At 35.1% G+C, this 22,932-nt stretch overlaps 2 protein-coding genes across 2 annotated transcripts; one reads left to right on the top strand and one right to left on the bottom strand.

The window, feature by feature from the left end:
* The first annotated feature begins 2,555 nt into the window (after positions 1 to 2,555).
* Positions 2,556 to 5,963, top strand: cnn2 (calponin 2). The gene is made up of 7 exons (XM_065276294.1): positions 2,556 to 2,747; positions 3,493 to 3,614; positions 3,711 to 3,777; positions 3,893 to 4,030; positions 4,109 to 4,225; positions 4,332 to 4,478; positions 4,554 to 5,963. The coding sequence occupies exons 1-7, from the start codon at positions 2,688 to 2,690 to the stop codon at positions 4,827 to 4,829; spliced, it is 927 nt and encodes a 308-aa protein (XP_065132366.1). The 5' UTR covers positions 2,556 to 2,687; the 3' UTR covers positions 4,830 to 5,963.
* A 3,726-nt stretch (positions 5,964 to 9,689) lies between these two features.
* angptl4 (angiopoietin-like 4) lies at positions 9,690 to 15,235 on the bottom strand. The gene is made up of 7 exons (XM_065276293.1): positions 14,624 to 15,235; positions 13,981 to 14,091; positions 13,795 to 13,885; positions 11,687 to 11,800; positions 11,465 to 11,560; positions 10,892 to 11,170; positions 9,690 to 10,797 (listed from the first exon to the last, which is right to left on the bottom strand). The coding sequence occupies exons 1-7, from the start codon at positions 15,125 to 15,127 to the stop codon at positions 10,613 to 10,615; spliced, it is 1,380 nt and encodes a 459-aa protein (XP_065132365.1). The 5' UTR covers positions 15,128 to 15,235; the 3' UTR covers positions 9,690 to 10,612.
* Positions 15,236 to 22,932: the final 7,697 nt, after the last annotated feature.

Below are 22,932 nucleotides of genomic sequence, written 5' to 3'. Positions count from 1 at the left end.
TTTGTATCATGGTACCCTTTCTTACATTTAGGATATCCCTACATAATGAAGGTGTTTGTGATGAGATTAGATATCTTCGTATTGTTATGTTTCTTGGAAATGACTCCATCTCGAAGATAAAACCAAACAATCACTTTGCTTTTTTAATTTACATTTTAACCCAAGTTTTACTTTTTGCTATAGATATGACTGGTTTGTTATGGACATCCTTTTTGACTGAAGTTGTCAGGGCTCTATTAGCTGTGCTTCCAGTACATTTATTTTTGCAGATGCTTTAAATTAAAGCAAATTACAAATTATGAAACATTAAGCATACACTGTAAAAAATTGTTTAGTGGTTTTGTAAATATCACTAAAATAAAATATTAAAGTAACTTAATAAAATCCCTTAATGTCACTTAGGGTTTCATTTTCTCAGTTGGAGTTGGACAAACAAAAATAGATATTTTTTTTGTGTAAATGTGCAGACATTATTTAGGTTTATACATTAAATGAAATACGTATTTAATTATTTCTAATAGACTATTAATATATTTTGTATTAACATTATTGTAAATTTTAATCAATATTTTTGTGGATGCTCCATTATATAAAACATTTAGTAGATCAAGAAGTCTTTACATTGTATGATTATTGTGTACTATACAGTACAACAATAGTCATTGTACAAAAAGCTTACAAGTGGGAATCTCTGTAATGCTGGGATTGAACAGTAATCATTTTAATTTTGCTTATAATGTTAACCATTATTTTCCCAAATAAAGGATTAAGTTTTCACTACCTTTTATCACTACCAAAACAATGTTTAATTAATTTCATGAAATAACCAAAAAATGAGCTTGGTAGTGACGATCCAAACATTTCTAAACACATGATGGGACTTATCTGTTTATCTGAGGAGATTGGTTAAAGTTTTTCTGAATTGCTAAAACACTAAACCCTGTGAACCGAATTCCCAGTGGCCTAAAACAATTTTTCAAATCATTTGCACTTTTTTGAAAAACCTCTAACAAGTTTAGGTAGTTGTTTGCAAAACTGTAAAAACAAACTTCTCCCTAAAAACACATTTCACACTTGATTTGCAAAATGCAAAACACATGCAGGCAAAAGTTAAACACAACTACAACACCGTTATCACGGAGTAAACACAACAACTGAAAATTGTGCACACTTTTTTCTAATGGTATTTTTTTACCAATTGTATGGATTGGAAACAGTCTGAGAGGAAGAGCAGGACACCAAAGACGATGCATTTGGCAAAATTTTGCAGTTGGATTGCTGATTTTTTTATACAATACAAGTACTGCATACACATCAAAAACGTACTATTATTTGCAGTACTTACAGTAAAGTATTCACTATATTTACTAAACTTATGATTAGTAATAGACAATTAACAGTATTTGACAAGTGTGTTGTTAAATACAACAAACATGTATTTTTCTGTAACCAGATTTCTTGGATGTTGTCCTGGTAATTTTTTAAGGTAGTGTTGAATAGATGCTCTCTAGTGTTTATATTATTGACTTATGTGTGTATGATTTAAAAGCTTAGTTTGATTTTAAATATAGTTGAAATGATTTTGAAGGGATTGTTTGATTTAGCTGGAAGCGCCAGGGGTTTTGTGAATTTAGTTTGAAAATTTGGATATCTGCTTGAGAACATGAGTGCTGCTTTCTAGAAATGTGTTTTAGCAATTCCGAAAAATTGTAAAAGCAGTCTAAGCCAGACTAAAACATACACTGTTTCAGTGAGGTAAAAATGCAGGAAACCTTTTTTTGTGTGCAGTTTCATGATTAAATAATAAAATAACACTTGAACTATCCCTTTAAAAAATCTAAAAGATATTTTAAACATATTTTGAAAAAAAGTTTTATTTAATTTGTAAAAGTTAATTTTGAGGTTAATTTAGAGGTTAGGGTTACATACAGCTACCTCCCAATGCAAAGTATAAATAATGATTATATTATTTTACTCATTTACCTATTATATTATTGTGTATTTTAATAAATAATAGAAGTATCTTAGTAAACATCTAAGTTTTAATACTTTATAAATGTGTATTTTGGATGTGGGACAGCAGTTTGCAACATTTCTTTAGAATGTACATCTGTTTGTAGACGGCTTACATACACCAATACACCAGTTATGTAAGCTGTTATTTTGTGTCTTCTATAAGTTTTTATTATAACTGCTTTATTATAACTATTTTAACTTAAAAGTTCAAAATTTTATTTGTTCCCCAAAACAAATATTCTTAACATTTACTACTGGGTGGCTTGAAAGCATGCGATTACGTGTATCATTCCTACCATTGTAATATGTTGCTCTCTCAGCATTCCCGAAAAATATTGAATGAATGTTAGTGACATCATTCAGTAGCCTGCTGTATTCCCAGAGGGCCTGCCTGGAATTTCAGGATGGACCCAGGGATACTCCCTTTGTAAAGGAATTTGGTACTTTAGTGCCATATATGGAGTTTTTGATATCAATCACGACCAAAAAGGAATGAAGGGGGCGGGGTCTGTGATTTTATTGGTTCGTCGAAATAAACAGGGGAAGTGTTGAATCTACATAGGCTAAAATAGTAAAGCAAGCAGTTATATTATACCGTAGTCATTCTTTCGGTTCCCGAAACGCGATTACCCAGTATTTGTTTTTAAGTTTGTCACAATTGGTTTCTGACAATGTCTGCACAGTTTAACAGAGGACCAGCTTATGGATTCTCAGCGGAAGTTAAAAACAAGGTATGTGGAGTGATTCATTGTAAATGTTAGCTGTTATGAGCATTTAAAGCGACTTGAAGCTTTTATTTGGTGTAACAGTTATTGCAACTTTTCGCGAGAATGTCAGTCCGTCTCATTCTGGTGAAAGTGAGCCAAAGTATTTCGACATAAGTTTTTGTACTTCCTGTCTTATTAGCATGTTATACACGTGTTACTCTACAAGTTTTGAGCATCAGTCGTGCTTTATGTAATATATTTAATTAAATAATCCATTGGCGGTTGGTTCTCAAAGACAATTTGATTCAACGAAAGTTAGATAAAACCTTTACTTGCTCTTAAACAAGTTACACTTAAGAAAAGAAAGTTCTCAAATAGTTCTGGGGCGTTGCCTTTAATGTAACAATGTCTTTAGGTGTGTTCGACTACACGCCGCGCTGCGCAGAATCATGGTCGTATGACATTAGACTATCGCGAGATTGTCGAGAAGCTATGCTGTCTAATAGCTCTCGCGATACTTCAATGTCATAGGTCTATCGGTATGAGCACCACCGTATGAACTGGAATACTTCTGTCAAAATCTTAATCTTGGCTAAAAACTCACACTTTTTTAAAGTCATAAATAATTCAACTGTTTATTTATTTTACGTGAAGCATTAAATTAATTATCTAATTTAGATTCAACATTAAAACATTAAAGGGTAATGGCCACATTACTGTAGGCCCATACTCACTTTCTTTTAAAAAATACCTGCTGTCATTTCACTAGATTGCACAGAAGTATGACATCCAGAAAGAAGAAGAATTACGCATTTGGATTGAGAATGTTACTGGACGGTCAATTGGAGATGACTTCCAAAAGGGATTAAAAAATGGTGTTATACTCTGCGAGTAAGTTTAGTGTTGTTGTTGTTGTCTTCATATATGTGAATACGATTACTGTCCACCATGTTTTGTTAATGCAGTACACTTTATGCTTCCCCATAGGCTCATAAACAAACTGAAGCCAGGGTCTGTGAAAAAGATCAACCAATCATCCATGAATTGGCATCAGGTCAGCAGACTTTTTTTAAAGCCATTTCAGACTAGTGATGAAAATATTTTTAAGGACATTGTCTTTGTTAACCATTAATCATATGTTTTTAATGCCTCATTGCATTCTGTTGCAGCTGGAGAACCTGACCAACTTCACTAAAGCAATCACCAGCTATGGTCTCAAACCTCATGATATTTTTGAGGCTAATGATCTTTTTGAGAATGGAAATATGACACAGGTTCAGACCACACTTCTGGCACTGGCTGGCATGGTGAGCCTTTGCTTTGGGAATATATCTAAATAATAATAATTTGCTTTTAAACAGTCCTTCATTTTACTGTACATATAGGCTAAAACCAAAGGCAATCACTCAAGTGTAGACATTGGAGTAAAGTATGCAGAGAAACAGGAGAGAGCATTTGATGAGGAGAAAATGAAAGCGGGACACTGTGTCATTGGACTTCAGGTATGATGTATATAAAATGATGAATGACAATGGTAATAACAATCTTACAGTAGGATTGACTTTACAGTGTACGTGCACAAAACTAATTCATAACACGTCTTTATAGATGGGAACCAATAAATGTGCGAGTCAGGCTGGAATGAATGCTTATGGTACCAGAAGGCACCTCTACGATCCCAAATCACACATACTCCCCCCAATGGACAATTCAACCATCAGTCTTCAAATGGGAACAAACAAGGGTGCGAGCCAGGTAAGTACCACCATCCCCGTGCTACATGTCATTTGATGCATGAGATTTCACGTTTTCTCATTTGATTATGTCCAGGCTGGCATGACAGCTCCAGGGACCCGTCGTGCCATCTATGACCACAAAACTGGCACTGACAAGTGTGATAACTCCACCATGTCTTTACAAATGGGATACAATCAAGGGGCCAACCAGAGCGGGCAGAATTTTGGGCTTGGCCGCCAAATCTACGATGCCAAATACTGCCCTCAGGGTGTGCCCGACGCTACTGAAGGAGGTTCTGACGCTCCTGGCTACATTGATTACCAGGACGAAGGCTACCAGGGTTATCAGGATGATGGCCAAGATTATTGAAACGACTAATCACAGGTTGTGAGAAATGAGAGTCTGAAGGGAAGTAATCACTTCCTTGTTGACAAAAGAGCAAGAACATACGATTACACCACGACTTACCATCTGTTGGCTGTAGATGCTGTAAGAAAGGGACCAATACAGAACATATCACGTATGTTTAAAGTATAATGATGTACAGTGTGTTTTGACAATTTGGAGCAAGACCTTAAAAACATTAGTTAAGTGTTATATCGATCGTTTTTGTATTATATATGATTCATTTGACAGTCATTTAATTGCACAACCACTAAAATAATATTTAGTATTAGCTTATTTGTTAGTTTAGTGTAGATTTTCTCTTTTTTTCAAAGGCACAAACATGAAAGAGGGTTATGACATGGTTACATTGAAAACATTTTTTTTAATCAATCTGTTTATGAAAATTTCAATATTTAGTAGACAAGAAAGAGTCTCACGTGAGCCTAATTCATGCATTGATGATATAATATGCTCAGGGGTTTGAAATCGTGCTCTTTTGCTTACTGAAGCTTATGATACGGTGAGCTTATGCTGTTACAATTAATAGGTTTAACGTTTTTAGACTAGCAAGCGTTTAGATGAGGTGCGTGTTTATTTGAGTTATGTGGTCCAACTTCTTTCCCTTTTATATTTTTAAAATGTGTGTTCAGACATGTGAGAACACATTGCTGGGACGTGCAGAAGGGAAGGTTTTATCACTCATTTCAGCTTTATCAGTCGTTTCTGCTTTTGACATTCTTAATATTTAATACTTCCTCTCTTGATGAGAAGTTATGAATGTGGATTATGTTATGTAACACACATATTGTCTTTTAAAGAAATATAAATTTGTACAATGTGTGTTAAAGACGTCATCTTTGTATTATTGTTTTTGTATGAACTTTTTATCCTCACTTTGATTTGTCACCATATGAACATTGTGAAATATTTCCCTGTTTATAGAGCCAGAGCAACTGGAGCAAACCATGTTTTTTATTATAGTATTGTGATAAGAAAATTGAAGTATAACATTGTGATCTGAAACATTCCAGCTTAGGAACTGGATTTTTTACTTTTCAAAGATTTTGATGGTTGGATGTAGTAAAGACTGGGTTCCTAATAAAGGGTGATGAACAATCCTGCTGTCTTTCTTCAGAATTCCAATAAAACATGATAGACCAGTAAGTAATACATGTTTATTTTTGTTAATCTTAACAAATTAATAAGTTAAACAAATTTCAACTTGTTTTTAAAGGTTTTGTCAGCTCATCACAGTCAAAACTTATAAAAGTACACTGTAAACAACTTTGCTGCCTTTTTTGTTGAATCAACTCAGATTTACAAGTCATATCAATTTTGTATTATTTATTTTGACAAGAAATGAATTGCTACTTTACTTTTTTTTAACTATTTATGTTATAATAACTCATCTGTAGTTATAACAATTCATCTCTAGTCAAGATAAATAATAGCAAGTTAAAATGACTTGTAAATCTTAAGTTGATTTAACAAAAAAGGCAGCAAATATTTTTTAAAGTGTAGGTTGAATGGATTTGCATAACCAAGTTGATTACATTTTTGGCAGCATATTTTTATAGTGCAAGTGAAGTGATCTAGTCGAGTCTAATGTAGCCTAAAAAAACCCAAAAAACAAGATAAATGGGGAATCGAAAATGTACAACTCAACGCAAAATCTACTCAATATTGCCACCGTGTGGCGCTGACTAGGATAATACATAACATCAGGTATAGCATCTTACATGATTTGATCCCTGTTAAAATTTTATTTACAAAATTCACAAGGAAATTTAAGTCAAAACGTTAAACTTTAGAAGTCCCATGACATGTTTTTTTTATTACAGTGGCTAGAACCCGAAAAATAACGTACGTCTGGAAAGTGTTACATTGAGTACACCCTTCTAACGAGCATTCAGTTTCTTGAAATAGTCTAAATGATGTGGTTGTCATCATTACATTATAACATTTTCTTAAGGATGGCGTTTTTTCAATGTCCTACCACCCATGACCACTTAGTGCTTTCCTAAAGAGAGCCTATTATAATTTTTATTATATTTTGCATTAGTTTTTAACATTGGGACCCTTTTAACGATAATAAAGCACAAATTCTCATTAGCCTACTGATATTAATTATATTATTAATTCATTACATTATATTTTTAAATGTATTGCATATTATTAGCGTACTGCAAACTTTCCGAAACAAAGTGTTGTTTTTATTAGTATTCTGCTGTTGTATAGGGATGACAGAATGGTTGGGTTAAAATTTGACATAGATCCACACATAGAAAGAAGCTATAGGCCACACAAGATGAGTATTTTATCTTTCGTCTGTGCCATTGGATAAGTTGATATTTTGTGGTAAGTGACAGCACATACACGTTTTAAAATAATAATAATTTTGAACAAATGTACATTATTAAATGCAAACTCCTAAAAAACAATACCATGTTTCATCTGCAGAATGAATTACCCTTAAATGTTATTTAAATATGTTTTTACATATTGCACTAGGTGGCGCTGTTTTACAAGTTCTGTTTTCAGTTTAACGCTTTAGTTTGTGATTTTTATCGCCATAGATGCAAATTTGTTTTCATGTTGGAAAAGTGCTGTAAACTTTTTACTATGGTCTTATCTCTAGTTTTCTGGCAATTGAAATGATGCGTGCCATTATGACAGGTGTTTGTTTGCCCTCGGGTTTGGTACTGATCTTTTCTAATTCGTCCTGTTTAAGGACGTAATGTTGAGCTAAACCTGTGGTATTATTACACACGCTGTCTCTTCATGTATCTCTTAAAATAGCAACAATGTCTATAATGTGAATATCTTAGAATGTTAGAATGAAAAAACAAAAGGTTGCAACTGAAGGGTTTTCAGATTAAGAACTAAGTTAAGTTGTTATATAACTGGATTTTATTAGTTTGTTAAATGTTCCACCCTGTGGTTCTTAACAGAAACACAATACTTTATTTGAAATGATGGACATTAGAGGAAAGGATGACTATTGACAGAACATAATGACTAAACGTAATAGCTGTTATATAATAAAACCCAAGCCTTTATGTTCGTGCATTGGCCCATTTTACAGTTGGTTCAGTAATGGTGTTTGACAGAATGTGTTTGCTATACAGAAACTAATAGCAGTGACCTTGTTGCATAAAATGAAATACTGCCTGTGAAAACCCAGCTAAAGTCATAATTTTGTGATTTACTGTTTTTACAAAAAAATCATCCTTCATACTGTAAAGAACATTCTGTGAAAATCTTTAATATTGATTAAAGTCATGTCAAAAAATAAAGAATTAATGTGAAATCGGTGGTTGAAATTTATTGTATACATTTTACACATAATCAACATATATAACTGTCTCACAAATAATGCTTTGATGAATTTCATATCATCATAAATCAATAATAATTTTAGCCTTAGTCATTATATCGTGCGAACAATAACATTCATATTAAAGATATAAAAATCAGAAATTGCTACAAAAAAAAGAATGAAAGAAAAAAATACAGAGGGTACATTTATATTTAAATAAAAAAAGAGGAATTTAAGTCTTTGTTAAAGTTCAAAGTTCGCATTGCTTTGCGGTTTAAGAGTCCTTGTAGGTTTTAAAATAAATCTTCATATCAGCCTTAAACTGCGTGATGTTGGGTATCCTTTCAGACCATTTACATTAGTGTATGTGAAATTTACCAAGTAAAATTGTATGATTCAACATAAACTCTTGACTCTTATCTATACCCTTTTTTTTATCATAATAAAAAATAAAATCTCTTTTCTCTATTTTGGATAATTTGGATTCCACTTAACATATTGAATAAATATTCCACATAAATCCAGACGAATTTAACATACGATAGTTTCAGTATCTATTTTACAGAGTGATTGAAATCAAACTTTAATGCTCCTTATCTCATCATTACATTATGACACTTTAACCTGGATTTTATAGACAGTGTCACAAATAAGTTCTGCTTTATGCAATATGAGCATAATGTTGTTGCCTTTTTGCAACAGCATTAGAATTTCACTTTAAGCATGCTATACCCTGAACACAGGTTATTTTCCCATTTAAACAGCTTTCACAAAGAGTAAACCTGTATGGAATTAAGGTACTACAAGCACATTAGTGACGATTTGACGCATTAAGGACACACTCTTAGGTGTGAAACATCGAGTGTGACACTTGCAAGCTAAAACAACCTGGCTACTTAAAGTCAAGAGAAGGATAATCTGATTTTAGTTAAGGTCCACGTGTTGTAAAGATCATATGGTGCTGCTTCTAGGAACATTGAAGGACATAGCTTAGTTCAAACCTGAATCAGAGACTGATACTTTTTGTAGACTGTTAAAAACATATCTTCTATATGAGCATTATAATATTTTGTTATCATTTATTTGATTATATTAAACTCAGATGAGCACTCTAAGTGTAACTAAATTATGGAATTAAGGAATGCAGGAAATCATATAGATTAACGTATAGGAAAATAGTTGAGTTATGAAGGGGTCATGGTGCATTTTTCTCATCTATGGATGAGTTATGGATGTGCAATAGTTCATGTGCCGTCAATTATATAGCTGTACTTAATTATATCTGTACAATGTCTCTTGGCTCTGGGGCACAGTGCAAGCTTGAGCACTGTCAAGACATTCCACTATCACCTGCCATCTTAGTATTTAACATGTACTTAACCCTTACATCTGATCAGAGGTCTGTACAGCTTTACACATGAGATCTAAACAAAGTGCTTTATATACTAACTTTAGATAGTGTTGTGGTTGAAGTGTATGATGATGACATACAAATATGCTTTATTAATAAAGCAAACAAACAGTCATTATTAAGATAAAGTCCATCTTTATTGGTCTCTTCAGGACCAAACATTTTTATAAAAACAATAACAAAATGTTTTACTTCATAAGAAACATAAATTACAAGCAAGAGAAATAGGATTTTTACAACATTTAAATAATATACAAATCAGAGCACAAACATTCAAAGTTGGCAAGAATACAGCTGCAATGCTACTAAAACTATATGTAGATTTATATTATTTACAAAGAAGTTACAGCTCAAAATGTTTAAAAGCAGTCAATGTGACTGAAAGAAATGATCTCCTCATCTAGATCTGATTTCAAAACAGGAAGGTGCACAAGTAGTTTCAGCTCATTTAAGCTTTTGAAAGACAGTACGTGTCCTGTAAAATAATTTCCACTTTCGTGTACTTAAAAAGAAAGCAAAGTAGCTTTCAATGTTTTGCAGACCTCCTAATGCATCTTTGTCTGTGGATAATGCCTCTAGATAAACAGTGCCTTAGCATTTCAAAAGTACTGGCTTAAGCTTATTCAACTTATTTGGTCCATATTTCATTTTTTGTTGAGAGTTCTCGCTATTTTCGTTTCCCCGAGCTGTGGGTAGTGCTGCGATGTTGATAAAGCATCAGCTCATTCGTATCTCTCTCTATCAGATATGTCTCAACATGTAGCAGATCCTTACAGTGGCCTGCACCATATAAAACATGCTGCTTCTTGCAAAGCCCTAGGCACATTTAATTCTTCCCGATCTGATTCGACACCGTAGCCCATTTTGGCTCAGACTGGGATTGAGTGTCCACCAATCTTTCTAAACATGCATCTGTTCTTAAAACAGTCAGAAGATTGGAAGGCACTACTGTTAGAGCTTTAGACCTTTTCAGCATCAATAATCTATTTTGGCAGGTTAGGAATGGTCTCCACCCATTGTAAAAGTTCATGTCCTCTATGACTTGTTTTCAATCTCAACGGGCGCGATCATCATGGTTGTAGTTTTCAGCGGGTAATAACGGCCGCGCCAGGTCTTCCAGAACACTCCTTGTTTTCTTTGGTGCCTTTGCTTTGGTGCAGGGGTTACAAAATACCTCCCGTTCAAGTTAGAGCGACCACAGTTGCTAAACCACCATCCACCTGGGAAGCAAAAGATTTAACATTAGGACATTGAATACATGCACACAGAAACCTCTATTTCTGATGGAAATCAAAAAAGAATCTTCAATCTTACCTGACAGTTGTTTGGCACAGTTGAGGTCATTCTTTTGGTCATTGTCTTTATCGCGGGTGGAGAAGGGCACACCGGACGCTTCGGTGGATAGTGAGGTCTCCAGGTTCCCGGCAGAACTCTCCAGAATTTGCAGGGAATAATTCTTCTCCTCACCATTCATTCGGAAAGGGTATTTAATGGTCTGACTCTCATCTCTCCAGTCGGAAAACTGCACTTTGAGGATGTAGTTGCCACGTTTGGACAAAGAGTAGATTTTCTCCAGACCCAACCAAAACTCACCTGGAAAAAAGTGAAATGTTTTAAAAAGGTGATCTTAAACGTTAAATCCGTAAAATCTTTAGTTTAGGAATAGGACAGGAGATTAGTCACTTTAATGTCAGTTCAATTATCTAAGGTATTAAGGATCAGGGATTTCCTCTCCATGCAGCCAGGATTTGATCCTCTATTCTTAATCTGCTTTATTAGTGCGTAAATCACTTTGGCTTAATCAAAGTGTCCAGAAGTGACTTTGAGCTGAGACATGCAAAGCTTGGTTAGTTTTTCGTGTCCTTAAAAAGTACGCTAGGTTCTTACCATTCAGGCTTCCAAAGCCAGTCTGATACGCCTGCCATAGCTGATCAAAGTCTATTGATCCATCTTGGCGTCTCTGGATGACCGTCCATCCGCCATCTGTCCACAGATAAACAAAGAAAACATTTACAGGCTGTTCCAAGTCTAAACACTATTAGAAATAATGAATGGCTTTATGTGTTTCCTTATTTGCAGAAGGCATGCGAGATGGTTTCTCACACATACCGGGTGTCATTTCACAGTAGACCTCAAAGGGCTGGGAGTCAGCTGGCTGGATGGTATACAACCCGCTTGTGGTCTCACCCCGCATAAACAACTCATGACAGTCAGAAGCCACGGCTGTAAAACAAAACATACCTGGTTAATCACTTGTCTATCACCAGCACCCAAACAGTGGTTTCAAATTTGCAAAATGGAAATTACTCAAATGTTTATCTATTTGTTTAATAATAACAAACCTACACTGTTATCTTAGTCACAGAACCTTGAACTTTTAAGTACCCATAACCCAACATGTTGTTTTGAATTCCAAGGCTAAAGTCCCAAGTCAAAATCTTTGGACTTTAGATGCATTTGTGAACGACTACTGAGATTTATTTCTTTTGGTCAGACACCCGTATGCAAGTTCCTCATTTGCACAGCACAATGCATGTGCTGTTTGTCTCTTTACATTGCAAACATCTGCCTAACAAAGGAAGTTTCACGTTTCAAAACTGACCCGACTGAAACAATTGAGGGTGTAAACATGACCTTTCCCCCAGTTCCCAAGCAGAGACTCGGGTTGCCTCGAAGCAATATATTACCCAAAGCTCTGTGGATGTTCATCCCTACCCCCTCTCCTCCAGTCGTGCATGCCTCCTTCACGTGCACAGCACTTCTCTGATGACATCACAATGCATGGGCAGTGAGTGATCCAGGAATGCAGAGGCTGCTGCTATTTGAGGCTAACTAAACGGCCCTCAAGGGGGCTATATCGGATGCTTTCAGTGCCATGTATCCTAATCAAATATGAAACTTTACATTTGTGGATTAAATTGGCAAGCGGTCTGTGGTTATGTTTTGATTTACATTCACATTTGTGCATTCGGCAGATGCTGTTATACAAAGCGAATGGCAATGCATTTCAATTTTTTAAAAATATTTTTATTAGTGTGTGTGTGTTTCATGGGAATCAACCCTGCAGGCTTTTTGTTAGCAATGCAGTGCTCTACCAGTTGAGGTATTGGAACACTGTGCAAATGAATTGGGATAATTCAAAGCATATGACATTTTATACGTGTCTGGTCTTCTCTAGTCAGGTACACATCCCAGTTACTACAATAGAGGGGTGTCTTATCAGATGAGTTGGGGGGTTGAAGGGGGATACTAGTCTGTCTCTGACAGATCTAGGGTAAAGGTTACACATTTTTTGAGGCTAGTCACGCAGTTTACGGACCGACCTCCACATGCCGGGGAAAGTCTGTATAAAGTTCACAATCCAAAAATATGCACTACTGGCTTACAGCCAAGCATCCAAGGTACAGGATATGCTATATTTGTAGAAAAAATAATAAAGGCCTCCCTCTGTTCTTGGCCAGATTTAAAACAAATCCCAGGGAGCTCGAGATTTTTTGTGACCCTGAGTTAACACTGTCCAAGACTCATGAACTCTCACACAATTGGAAGACGTCCAGAGGAAAGCGTTTTGCTTAAAGCATTTTTTTTCAATCCCTCTGATGTCAGAACTCGCCATGAGAGGCTTTATTGTTTTAGTCTGGATGAGTGCTCTGTTCTCTCATTCCATGTGTTTCAGTCGGCCTCACCTTTCACCTACTTAAAGACATCCAGTGTTCGGAAATGCATTTACAATATTTCAAAATATTTCATTTAAACGGGACACATTTGAGACAGTAAAATGTCCTAAATTAAAGTGTTTACAATAGTACATTACTATAGTATTTTAAATCTCAATTTACAATAATTAATACTAGTATGCTACAGTCTAGCTATTATAATTGTATACAACATACTTTAGTTTACTGTATTAAATACTATAGTATAGGCTACTACAATATTTTAATGTGGTTTCTAAAACTTTTGTGTGCGTTTCACTGTAGGTTGCAGTAAACGCCATAGATGATCTTTGCCCTAATTGAAACACGTCCAACCTTCATTATGTCTCACAAACAGCTAATATCACCTCAGGTGCAAAACAAGTCTCCCAAGTCCCAGCATGCTTTTTGCAAAACTACTACCTGTACAGTTTTTTTTTTCAGTACAGCTGCAATTTTTTATTGACAGCATGCCATCATCTTAAGATCACACCTTTATATTGTAATAACAGAGTGACTTACCAACGGGGGAGTCTCGCTGTTCAGAGCTCGTGTTCAGGTGAACGTCATCATCCTTCAGTCTGTGAGAAGATCGCTCGTTCCTCATATGAATCTGCATATCACATAAATTATAATTATGTTACTTATTGATAAGCCACACGTCTTCGTATATTATTTTCCTATTTATTATATTGTTAAAATGTGTACCTGGTTTTGAAGGGTTCGAATGCGCATATTTTGTTTATCCAGTTTTTCTTGCTGTTGCTTGATGCGCTCAACAAGATCATCAATGCGCTTATTCTGCGCCTCCAGCATCAACTGTGGGACCAAAAAGAGTTTGAAGTTAGTAAGAGATATTTTTTAAATCATCAACAGACCGTAATAATAAAGACAACGTCTCTTTAACATTCAAATCGCGTATTTTCCGGTATTACCGGTTCTGTTTAATCTCGTCAATCGACACGGACTCTCTTTATTGTTATGTAACAGTGGTGTGAACTAGTTAGTAGGAATGCATGCATGCGTATTAAATAATAGTTTGTTTTACGATTAAATATCGGTCAGGGGACGATTATATAAAGACCAAAACAAACATTTTAAGTAAGTGATATTTCATTTTTTGACTGGACAGCTGCAGCTGCAGCCTTGCACGTACGGCACGGCTCTGAATCAGTGCCATAATAAGCGCGACGATCACGCCCACACGCGTGCCTCAGACATGCTGTTGTCTGCTAGAGCTATAGAGCCTGTTTTAAATCTACTCAAACATTGAGCTGGTTCTTTAGTTTTTTTAAGAATTCAGAAGTTTTTTTAAACACACAACAAACTGTTTAAATAGGGGTAAACATACCTGAATGTTTCGTGGATCAGTGCTGTTGCCATTGCCAACTTCGAGACCTTCTCCTTGCATCATGCCATCAACCTTTTCTTCCAGTTTATTCATCTTCTCGTGGTCCTTCTGTCTGTCTCTGACCAATTCCTGCGTTCTCTCCTGGAGATCCGTGGACACGTTTAGGATCTGATTCTCATGGTCTTCCAGGTTCTTGGCTTTGGCTTTCAATGCTTCGTTGTCTTCCAGCAGTCTCTGGGTGAGCTTGCCGAGCTCGGATACGGTCACGTTGAAGACTTTCATCTTGATGGTGATGTCTCTCATCTGGCCTTTGGTCTTGTCAACGTGCTCCTTCAGACCCTGACCGAGCTGCAGCAATCCGTGTGCAAGCACATTAACATCATCCCAAGCTGCATACTGAACTTTCTTCTCTTTACCAGCAGCTCCTCTCCTCTCCATTGGGAAGCTCGATCCAGAACTTGCCAGGACTGTGATGCAAAGCAGATTTGCCAGTGGTACCTTCATCTTGCTTGTTTGGTTGCTGTCGTCTTCTGGTTGTTGTTGTTCTACCTGTAGTTGTGACTAGTTAACTGTCGCAGTATTCTCAATAGCACAGGCTCATGTTGTTGAAGGGCTAACTCATTTTTATACCCTTGCTGAGCTGTTTCTGGCATTCTGATTGGCTGGTCATCTTGAGGGAGTGTGAGAGTCTGCTCGGATTTCAGTCTCCGCCTCCTTTCCATGTTAGCTGCAGATAAGGACCATGATGCAAGAATGGACCCGGTTGCCTTGTTAATATCTTATAATATTAAAGACAGATGAAGTTTTAGCTGGCAAAGAACAATAATAAATATTGAGCAATCATTTATGTATTTGCCACGTTTTACTTCAGCCACTTGCGTTTTGATAGTTACGCCTAGTCGGCACTAAACACCAGTTTCACTTTTGATATTTCATTTATTAAAGGCATTATTTTAAGAAAAAAATTAACAAATCTTTAAGGTGTGATGTAAATAAAGATCAACAAGTTTTAGTCAAAATTTTGACCAGTCACTGTAAATAATTTCTGTAGAAATTACAGTATTACTGGCAACTAGCTGCCAGTAACTTACTGTAGATTTTACATTTATGTTATTTACTGCCAGCAGTTTATTCAAAATTTAATGAACATGAAACATTTTCAATCTTTTTCTTATACATTAAGTTACTGGCAACCAGCTACATAATTACAGCATTTTTTTTTTAAAGTGTAAGTGCTGAAACAAATTTAAATTGCTTAGTTTAATTTGATAAGTTAACATAACATAAAAAACATTATGTTGGTATGACTTGTTACTCACTTATTTTTTCCCCAATGTAGAATATTTTAATCTGGATGTTATTATAATTTGGTACACCTTCTATATATATATAGATAATAATACACATAATGTTGTTCATCTGCTCTGAATGGACATAAGGCTTTTCCTGGTGTGAAGTCATATTGTCGTAAAGGCATTGTGTGGAGAGACGAGGAGAACGTGCTGTGGCTGAATGCCGTGGTCTGAGATGGTCCCGTTGACTGTGAGCAGTGTGAGAATTAGGTGAAAGTTCACGCTCACAGAAAACCAGCATTTAAAGGAGGTTTCTGAAAACTAGACTCAATTACCTCCTAAGAAAATTCAGGTGCTCCTGGGAATGTGCCTTGCCCTTAGAAAAACAACACTCCTACATTTTTAGTTGTTTTGTCTTCTAATGTTAAGGATTAGGTGTTTACTTCAGTTGAATAAAATCAAAGTACAAATGTTACAGAGTTTCTAAGCGTTTGGGAGCTGATCTGTGTTCCTGTTTTTTTACAGAAATGGTCAAAACAGGATTTGTAAGTGAAGCAAGAGCCAAGTCACTATTGATGTTGAAAGAGAATCCAGTTACAACCGGAATCACATCTATATAATGTAAGTGACCTCAGACATGTCTACCTTTAACATGAAAGACATAGGTGGTGACATGGTACCATTTATATTTTCTTTTGGTGTTTGAATCGTATTACCTGTCATTGTTTTAACATCACAGTTGATATTTTGTTCTACCTCTGGTCAATTCAGCAGAATCAGTCACTTAAAAGCTTGTTAACAAACAACATTATTGTAACCACCAGTAAGTGATAAACAAATAAGTGACCCACATCTCTAATGAAGGGTCAGAAGATTTATCCATCAGCATTAAATCTTAATGTACACATCATCTGAGAAGAACAGGGCTTACCACTGTTCATCCAGCTGAAGCCTTTTCAGATGCTGAGTAGCCCTGAATAAAATCATTAGCATATCAATGTAAGGATATTCAGTATCTGCCCTTTATACAAGTTTCCCAGAAACACTGATGAGTTAGTCATCCACTAGAAACGTGCTGCCGGAACCACAAGCACAGCTGCATTTCTAGCTTCCAGCTAAGATGGTGTCACTCGCGGCAGGATGACCTTTCACACACATTTTAAATGCGCAGCATCTGCATCACAGCAGAAAATCCAGATTTGCGGGAAAGAGGCATTATAGGTGTATAAGCCATGGACGGATAAGGAAATATTACCAGAAACTAATGGCTGAAATGGCGTAATATAATAAAGCTGAAAATATCCTTATTTGGTATTAATTTTAGTTTTATTTTAATGTTTGGCTTAAATTGATTTAATTGTCCGGTTAATTCCCTGTGATCCCTTCAGTTGTTATCTAGTACAGTCATAATGAATAACGTTTACATTTACATTTGCCAGATGCTTTTATCCAAAGCAACTTACAGCGCATTCAAAGTTTACATTTTATCAGTGTTCGTATATTCTGGGAATCAAACCCACCACCTTTTGTTAAGTCAATCAAGACAAACATGTCGTCGTCTGTGACAACACAGTAATAAGGTCTTTATACACCACTGAATAAATATGTTATGTATATTATATTGCATTTCTGTCAATAGATCCTCCTAAAATCTCCACATTGCACCTTTAAATGTTTTTAACTTAGCTTTGGCATAATGCCTAAATTTGCTGAAATAATAAACTAGTTACAATATAGTTTATTTGCAAAATACTGCCCATCCGCTGTCCCTTGTTTTAATATAAATCCTCTATCTAGATCAGAGGTGCCCAAACTAGGGCCAGATGACCTTTAATTTGGGCCGTCATGCCACGTAAGATAAGGAAAAAAGATAAACGTCATTGATGCAGATGTTCATATTTCTAATGAAACATTTTCTAAAATGTAACATTTTTGTTTTATTTTGTACAATTGAAATTAAATTCAAGAAATTAAAGTGATTCATTTTTTTTATGTACATGCATACTAGAAGGTGTAAAGCGTGCATCACGAAACTGGGGTACTATATAGGCCTATATGGAGAGGTCGAGGCAGTGGCACACAGACAAAAGGAAATTAAAAAATGATTGGCAAAATGATTTTTTTGTTACTTTAAAAATAAAACTGCTTTAGTTATTCGTAAACAAAGTAATGTTTGCTTTATATATAATAATATATAATTATAGACATTATTATAACACAATTATAATACAGCTAGATTCACTTTCGGCCCACGGCCCTCAGTCAGGTTTGATTTTTGGCCCTTGGTAGGATAAAGTTTGGGCACCCGTGATCGGTGATGTATTTGTTTGGGTGATATCGTCATACAGTGAACACCTATTTACTGTATTCCCTGAAATTGTGACTCATTTTTACCACAACCCGAGTATAAAACAGGAACTTCTTTTGTTGTTCAGTCACGTATTAAGTGTGATGAACAGTGCCATATAAGCATGTAAACTGAACTGTAATGTTGCTGTTTAATGGGCTAAATATACAAAGCATTACTTTAATGGCTGTTTGTGTATACACAACACAAATAACAGCAGTGTATCAAAGACACCTGTAAGACTTAATACAACATTTATTGCTATTCACATTTTTGATAACTACTTTCTTAAGAACAATTTACAACAATATAATAATAAAACTGATAATGAAAGTGAAATGTCTTAGAACAGAACTCAAATACCCCAGAACAATCTGTTCTGACACTTTTTTACACCACAAATCACATCTGGGCATGTGTACGTGCCTGAAAGAAGAGACTTTTGGGGCCGGCCTGGACAGAATAAATGTTCTTCTGCCTCCTTGTGGTCAGATGTGAAGCTTATGTTCCCACAACCCGGTTCCTTCAGACTCATCAGATGAGGGTCTTCATCACACCATGGCCTGTGATTTAAACATCGCCACTAAAGTACTAGAAAGCAGCTCATAGTTTCTCGGTTGATAACACTGAACATGGCCTGCTGTGAATGCTATTAATGATGTTTTTTCTGTAACTGAACTAAAATCACTTTATGGGTCCATTGTTTTGGGTTTCCTTCTTTGCGTGCGTGTTTCCTCAGTTTGTCACTCATGCAAGGTGACAACAACGTGGAATACATGCTGAAATTCATGCATCTCGCACTTCACAATTTAACACAGCGCTTTCATAACAAAATCAACAAGATGTGGCAAAATATGTTTCGGTTTTAAATCTGCACTTGGTTGAATTAAACTACATATATTGTCTATGCAATGCTCAATCTTGTCTTGTACAGTTTCATTTTGTATTTTTTGTTGCTCCATCTTTCTGTAAGACTATTAGTTAATATTTAGCTTCAGGTCATATTGACCCATCAAAGTGCAAGCTTAGTTTTAATAGTAGCCTGAATTTGTATCTTTGAACATAACAGCAGGAACATAGAAAACCTTTTGGTGATTAAACATTTTTTAAAGGTTGGCATCAGATAATTTGATAAATGGGGTTTACATATTTAAAAGGTTTATGTGTTTAAATACTCATTGCAAAGATGTTTTTCGTGTAGTGTACCCAGCATAAGTGGATCACCTAGTTTGTGTGAACTTCTAAACATGATTTATTTGTATAAGTAGCTTTATTAGACTATCTGCTGTGAGAGGTCTGTGTTGAATTAGGTGCTATTGAAATGACTGAGCAAAGCTGTGTGAAGCTACTATTATAATGAATCAGCAGATGTCAGACGTTTGGCAACAGTGGACAGGATTAAAAGATTTGACAAAATGCAACAGGTGTCGCTTATTGACATTCTAGGTATATCAGATATTCCCTGTGGCCTTTTAGTGATGATGTCCATGGTTATTTTGAGTGTGTATTATTTAAAATGTATGTTAGTAGTGATACATTTGAGCACATATAAAGTATAACTGGAAATCCACTGATAATGCATTTTTATCATATTTTCCCATGCATACTCATTGAGACTAAAGTAAGCACTGTGCAAAGCTGAATCTGTTCGCATCGAACCACTGACCATGGAAAAAGTGCAGTATGTTGAAACTTTACAGATGTTTTAATGACACAACAGTTGCAGCTGTGTATATTTTTAATCAGGGTTTAGTGGTGTAGTCACAAAATATTTGATTTATTTATTCGTTTTCATGGAAACGGTTTTCCGCTTTCTTTCTTTTTCTGTCCCTCTGCAGAAATTTCTATCTATAAATAGATTCTCATGTCTCTAGCATGACTTTCTTTTTTGTATTTTATGTAGGCGGTTTTTCCATTTATTATTTTTTAAACCATTGTCATGTGGGGTAAGATTTATTTGGGGTTTCGGGGTTAAGATGTCATTTTAGGTATTGGTTTCTACATTTTTTTTAGACCATTGTCGCTTGGGATTTTGAGAAACCAATACATAAAATAACATGAAAAATAAAGTTGTGCGAGGGACATGAACAACTATTTATAGAAATTAGTGCTGAGTGATACGAAAAAGAAATTTGTGCTCAATGACACCAAAAAAGTCATGCATGGACATGAATAAATAAATAATTCCGTGACTATACCCCAACATGCCTTAAACACAGGATACCTAAAAATGTATCAAATCTTGTACAGCAAGACACTTGTAGTAAAGAAGCTAATTTTTTCTAAGCAAAATATTATACTGGCACCATTTATTATAAAAAAAATGAATTTTCACATACAGTGCTTTAAAGGAATAGTTCACCTTAAAATGAAGATTCTGTCATAATTTCCTCATCCTCATGTTGGTCTAAACCTGTATGAATTTCTTTTTTTCTGATGAACACAAAAGAGGATATTTTGAGAAATGATGGTAAACACACGACAGATAGTGACCATTGACTTCCATAGTAGGAAAAAAATATTTTGGAAGTTTCGTGGTAAATCACTAAGAAAATATTTTGATAAATGATGGTAACAGTTGACGGTACCCAATAAATTCCATCATTTTTTAATTCCTACTATGGAAGTCAATGGTCACTGTCTGCTGTGTGTTTCATCGTTTCTCAAAATATCCTCTTTTGTGTTCATCAGAAAAAAGAAACTCATACAGGTTTAGAACAACATGAGGAGGAGTAAATTATGACAGAATTTTCATTTTAAAGTGAACTATCCCTTTAATATTGTGGCAGAATCTCTGAAGTTTGATTAAACTAATTTATTTTTTTCATTTATTATAATGATAAAGAGGATGAAAACAATTAAGATGGCGATATTTAAATGGAAGTTATTGCCAATTCCTGCTAAAGATTTGCTATTTATTGCACAAGCACTACTTCTCCTTTCTTGTAGAATAAACCATCAGTGCATACAAAACCGGTTTCAACCAGTTATTTGTACAGATATGGTCTGTGCAAAACTTAAATGTCTCCTAATTCACAGCATGTTCAAAATACAAATCCCTAAACGTCCCGTGTCATGCTCTTCATGGTGTCAAGGAAACACACTTATTTGCTATTTAGTTAGTAATAATTAGCCTGTCTGGCAGAGGCGTTCAGTCTGGAAGGTTGATGAATAGATGTTTTGTTATCTGTAAAAATATTTTTCTTGTAAATTCAACCTTTGTCAGGTCAGTCAGTTTGCAATCCACCATGTAACATTTCCATTAGTGGAGTTTAAATGGATTTCAGCATGTTATAAAATAGTTTCCATGTTTATACCCTTTAACTTTTGAAACATCTGGTGTTGTCAAACCCCCTATGACTTTTAAAAATAAACATGCATAAACATTTCATTCCCCAAAGAGTCTTAAACAAGAGTAAATGAAGAGCTGAGGTGCATTTTTCCATGATCTGCAAAGATAATTATGCCTGCAAAGATAATAATGTCTCAATGCATATATTTTTAGCTCCTGAAATATGTTAAGGCAAACTTGTCTATATCCAAGAACTGACATAGGATGTTTATAAAATGCATGATCACACATAAAAAATATTGGGTACATTTCAATTCTCAAAAGTTTTTTGTTAGTGCGTCATCTCATTAATGCCAAATGATTTAACTCATTTTGTAATATTAACTTGCACTACATACACCCTTTTGAGTCAAAGGGCGTAGAGCTATGGATTTAATTTTTAATCATGAGACATTCCTCAATCCCTATATAATACATGTGCAGATACGTTTTAATAACTAAATTACATAAGCATTTCATTATTCTTTATTGTAGACAGATATGGAGTTAAACATTATGTGATATGACGTGATGACAGCAGAATAACAGTCTAGATTGCAGACTTGTTTTCTACAGATAAAACCAGTATTGTCAGTTATACTTTTCTTTTTTTCCTAAGGCCATGTATTGTCTAATCAGGCTTGTTTGTGATCTTGGAGCCTCACCATAACATCAGAATTGCCCTTGAACCTTTGCCCTGTTCCACTTGCACTTGAAAACACAATCAAAAGCTAACTGAACAACAGTTACGAAATAAGAACTGAAAAGAAAGAAATCATATAAAAAGCAAAAAGATACATTTGCATATACCTGTATTTTAATGAAAACGTGTTAATGTACAATTTGCATGTACTGTTTCCTGTCTTCTTTCACAGGGTGCTATGTCAAAGGGTGCTCTGCATGCCTAACAGTAATCTCTGTGCTCCATAAAGTGAATAGCTTAGTCCGTGGGCTGCCACTGGTCAAATATAACATTTATAAGCATTGATAGTCACAGAAGCATGCAGTAAGTATTGTTTCCTCCATTACTGCATCACTACAATTCACTTATTGCACAAATGAACCAGAGAAAAGACTTCCTTTCTGTTTACTGACCCAAGTGAAATGTTATTCTCCAATGGCTCAGTTCTGCTTTTTAGTGGATGTGGAGTTTTAGGCACAGCTGCCCTACACTGTAAACCCAAATGCTCAAAATAATTAAATTGATTGAGTAGTATAAACTTAATTTTCTAAAAAAGTTCTACTAACTCAAATGTTTTGCGTTTCTGAGACTTTTTTTAAATTGTGAGTAAATGAAACTCAATATTTTTAATTTACTGAAACTATTTGCAGATTAAGT

Source organism: Paramisgurnus dabryanus, chromosome 6, assembly GCF_030506205.2.
Source record: "Paramisgurnus dabryanus chromosome 6, PD_genome_1.1, whole genome shotgun sequence".
Lineage (NCBI taxonomy): Eukaryota > Metazoa > Chordata > Actinopteri > Cypriniformes > Cobitidae > Paramisgurnus > Paramisgurnus dabryanus.
Note: the sequence above shows the minus strand (reverse complement) of the source record. Positions and strands in the feature narration are given on the sequence as shown.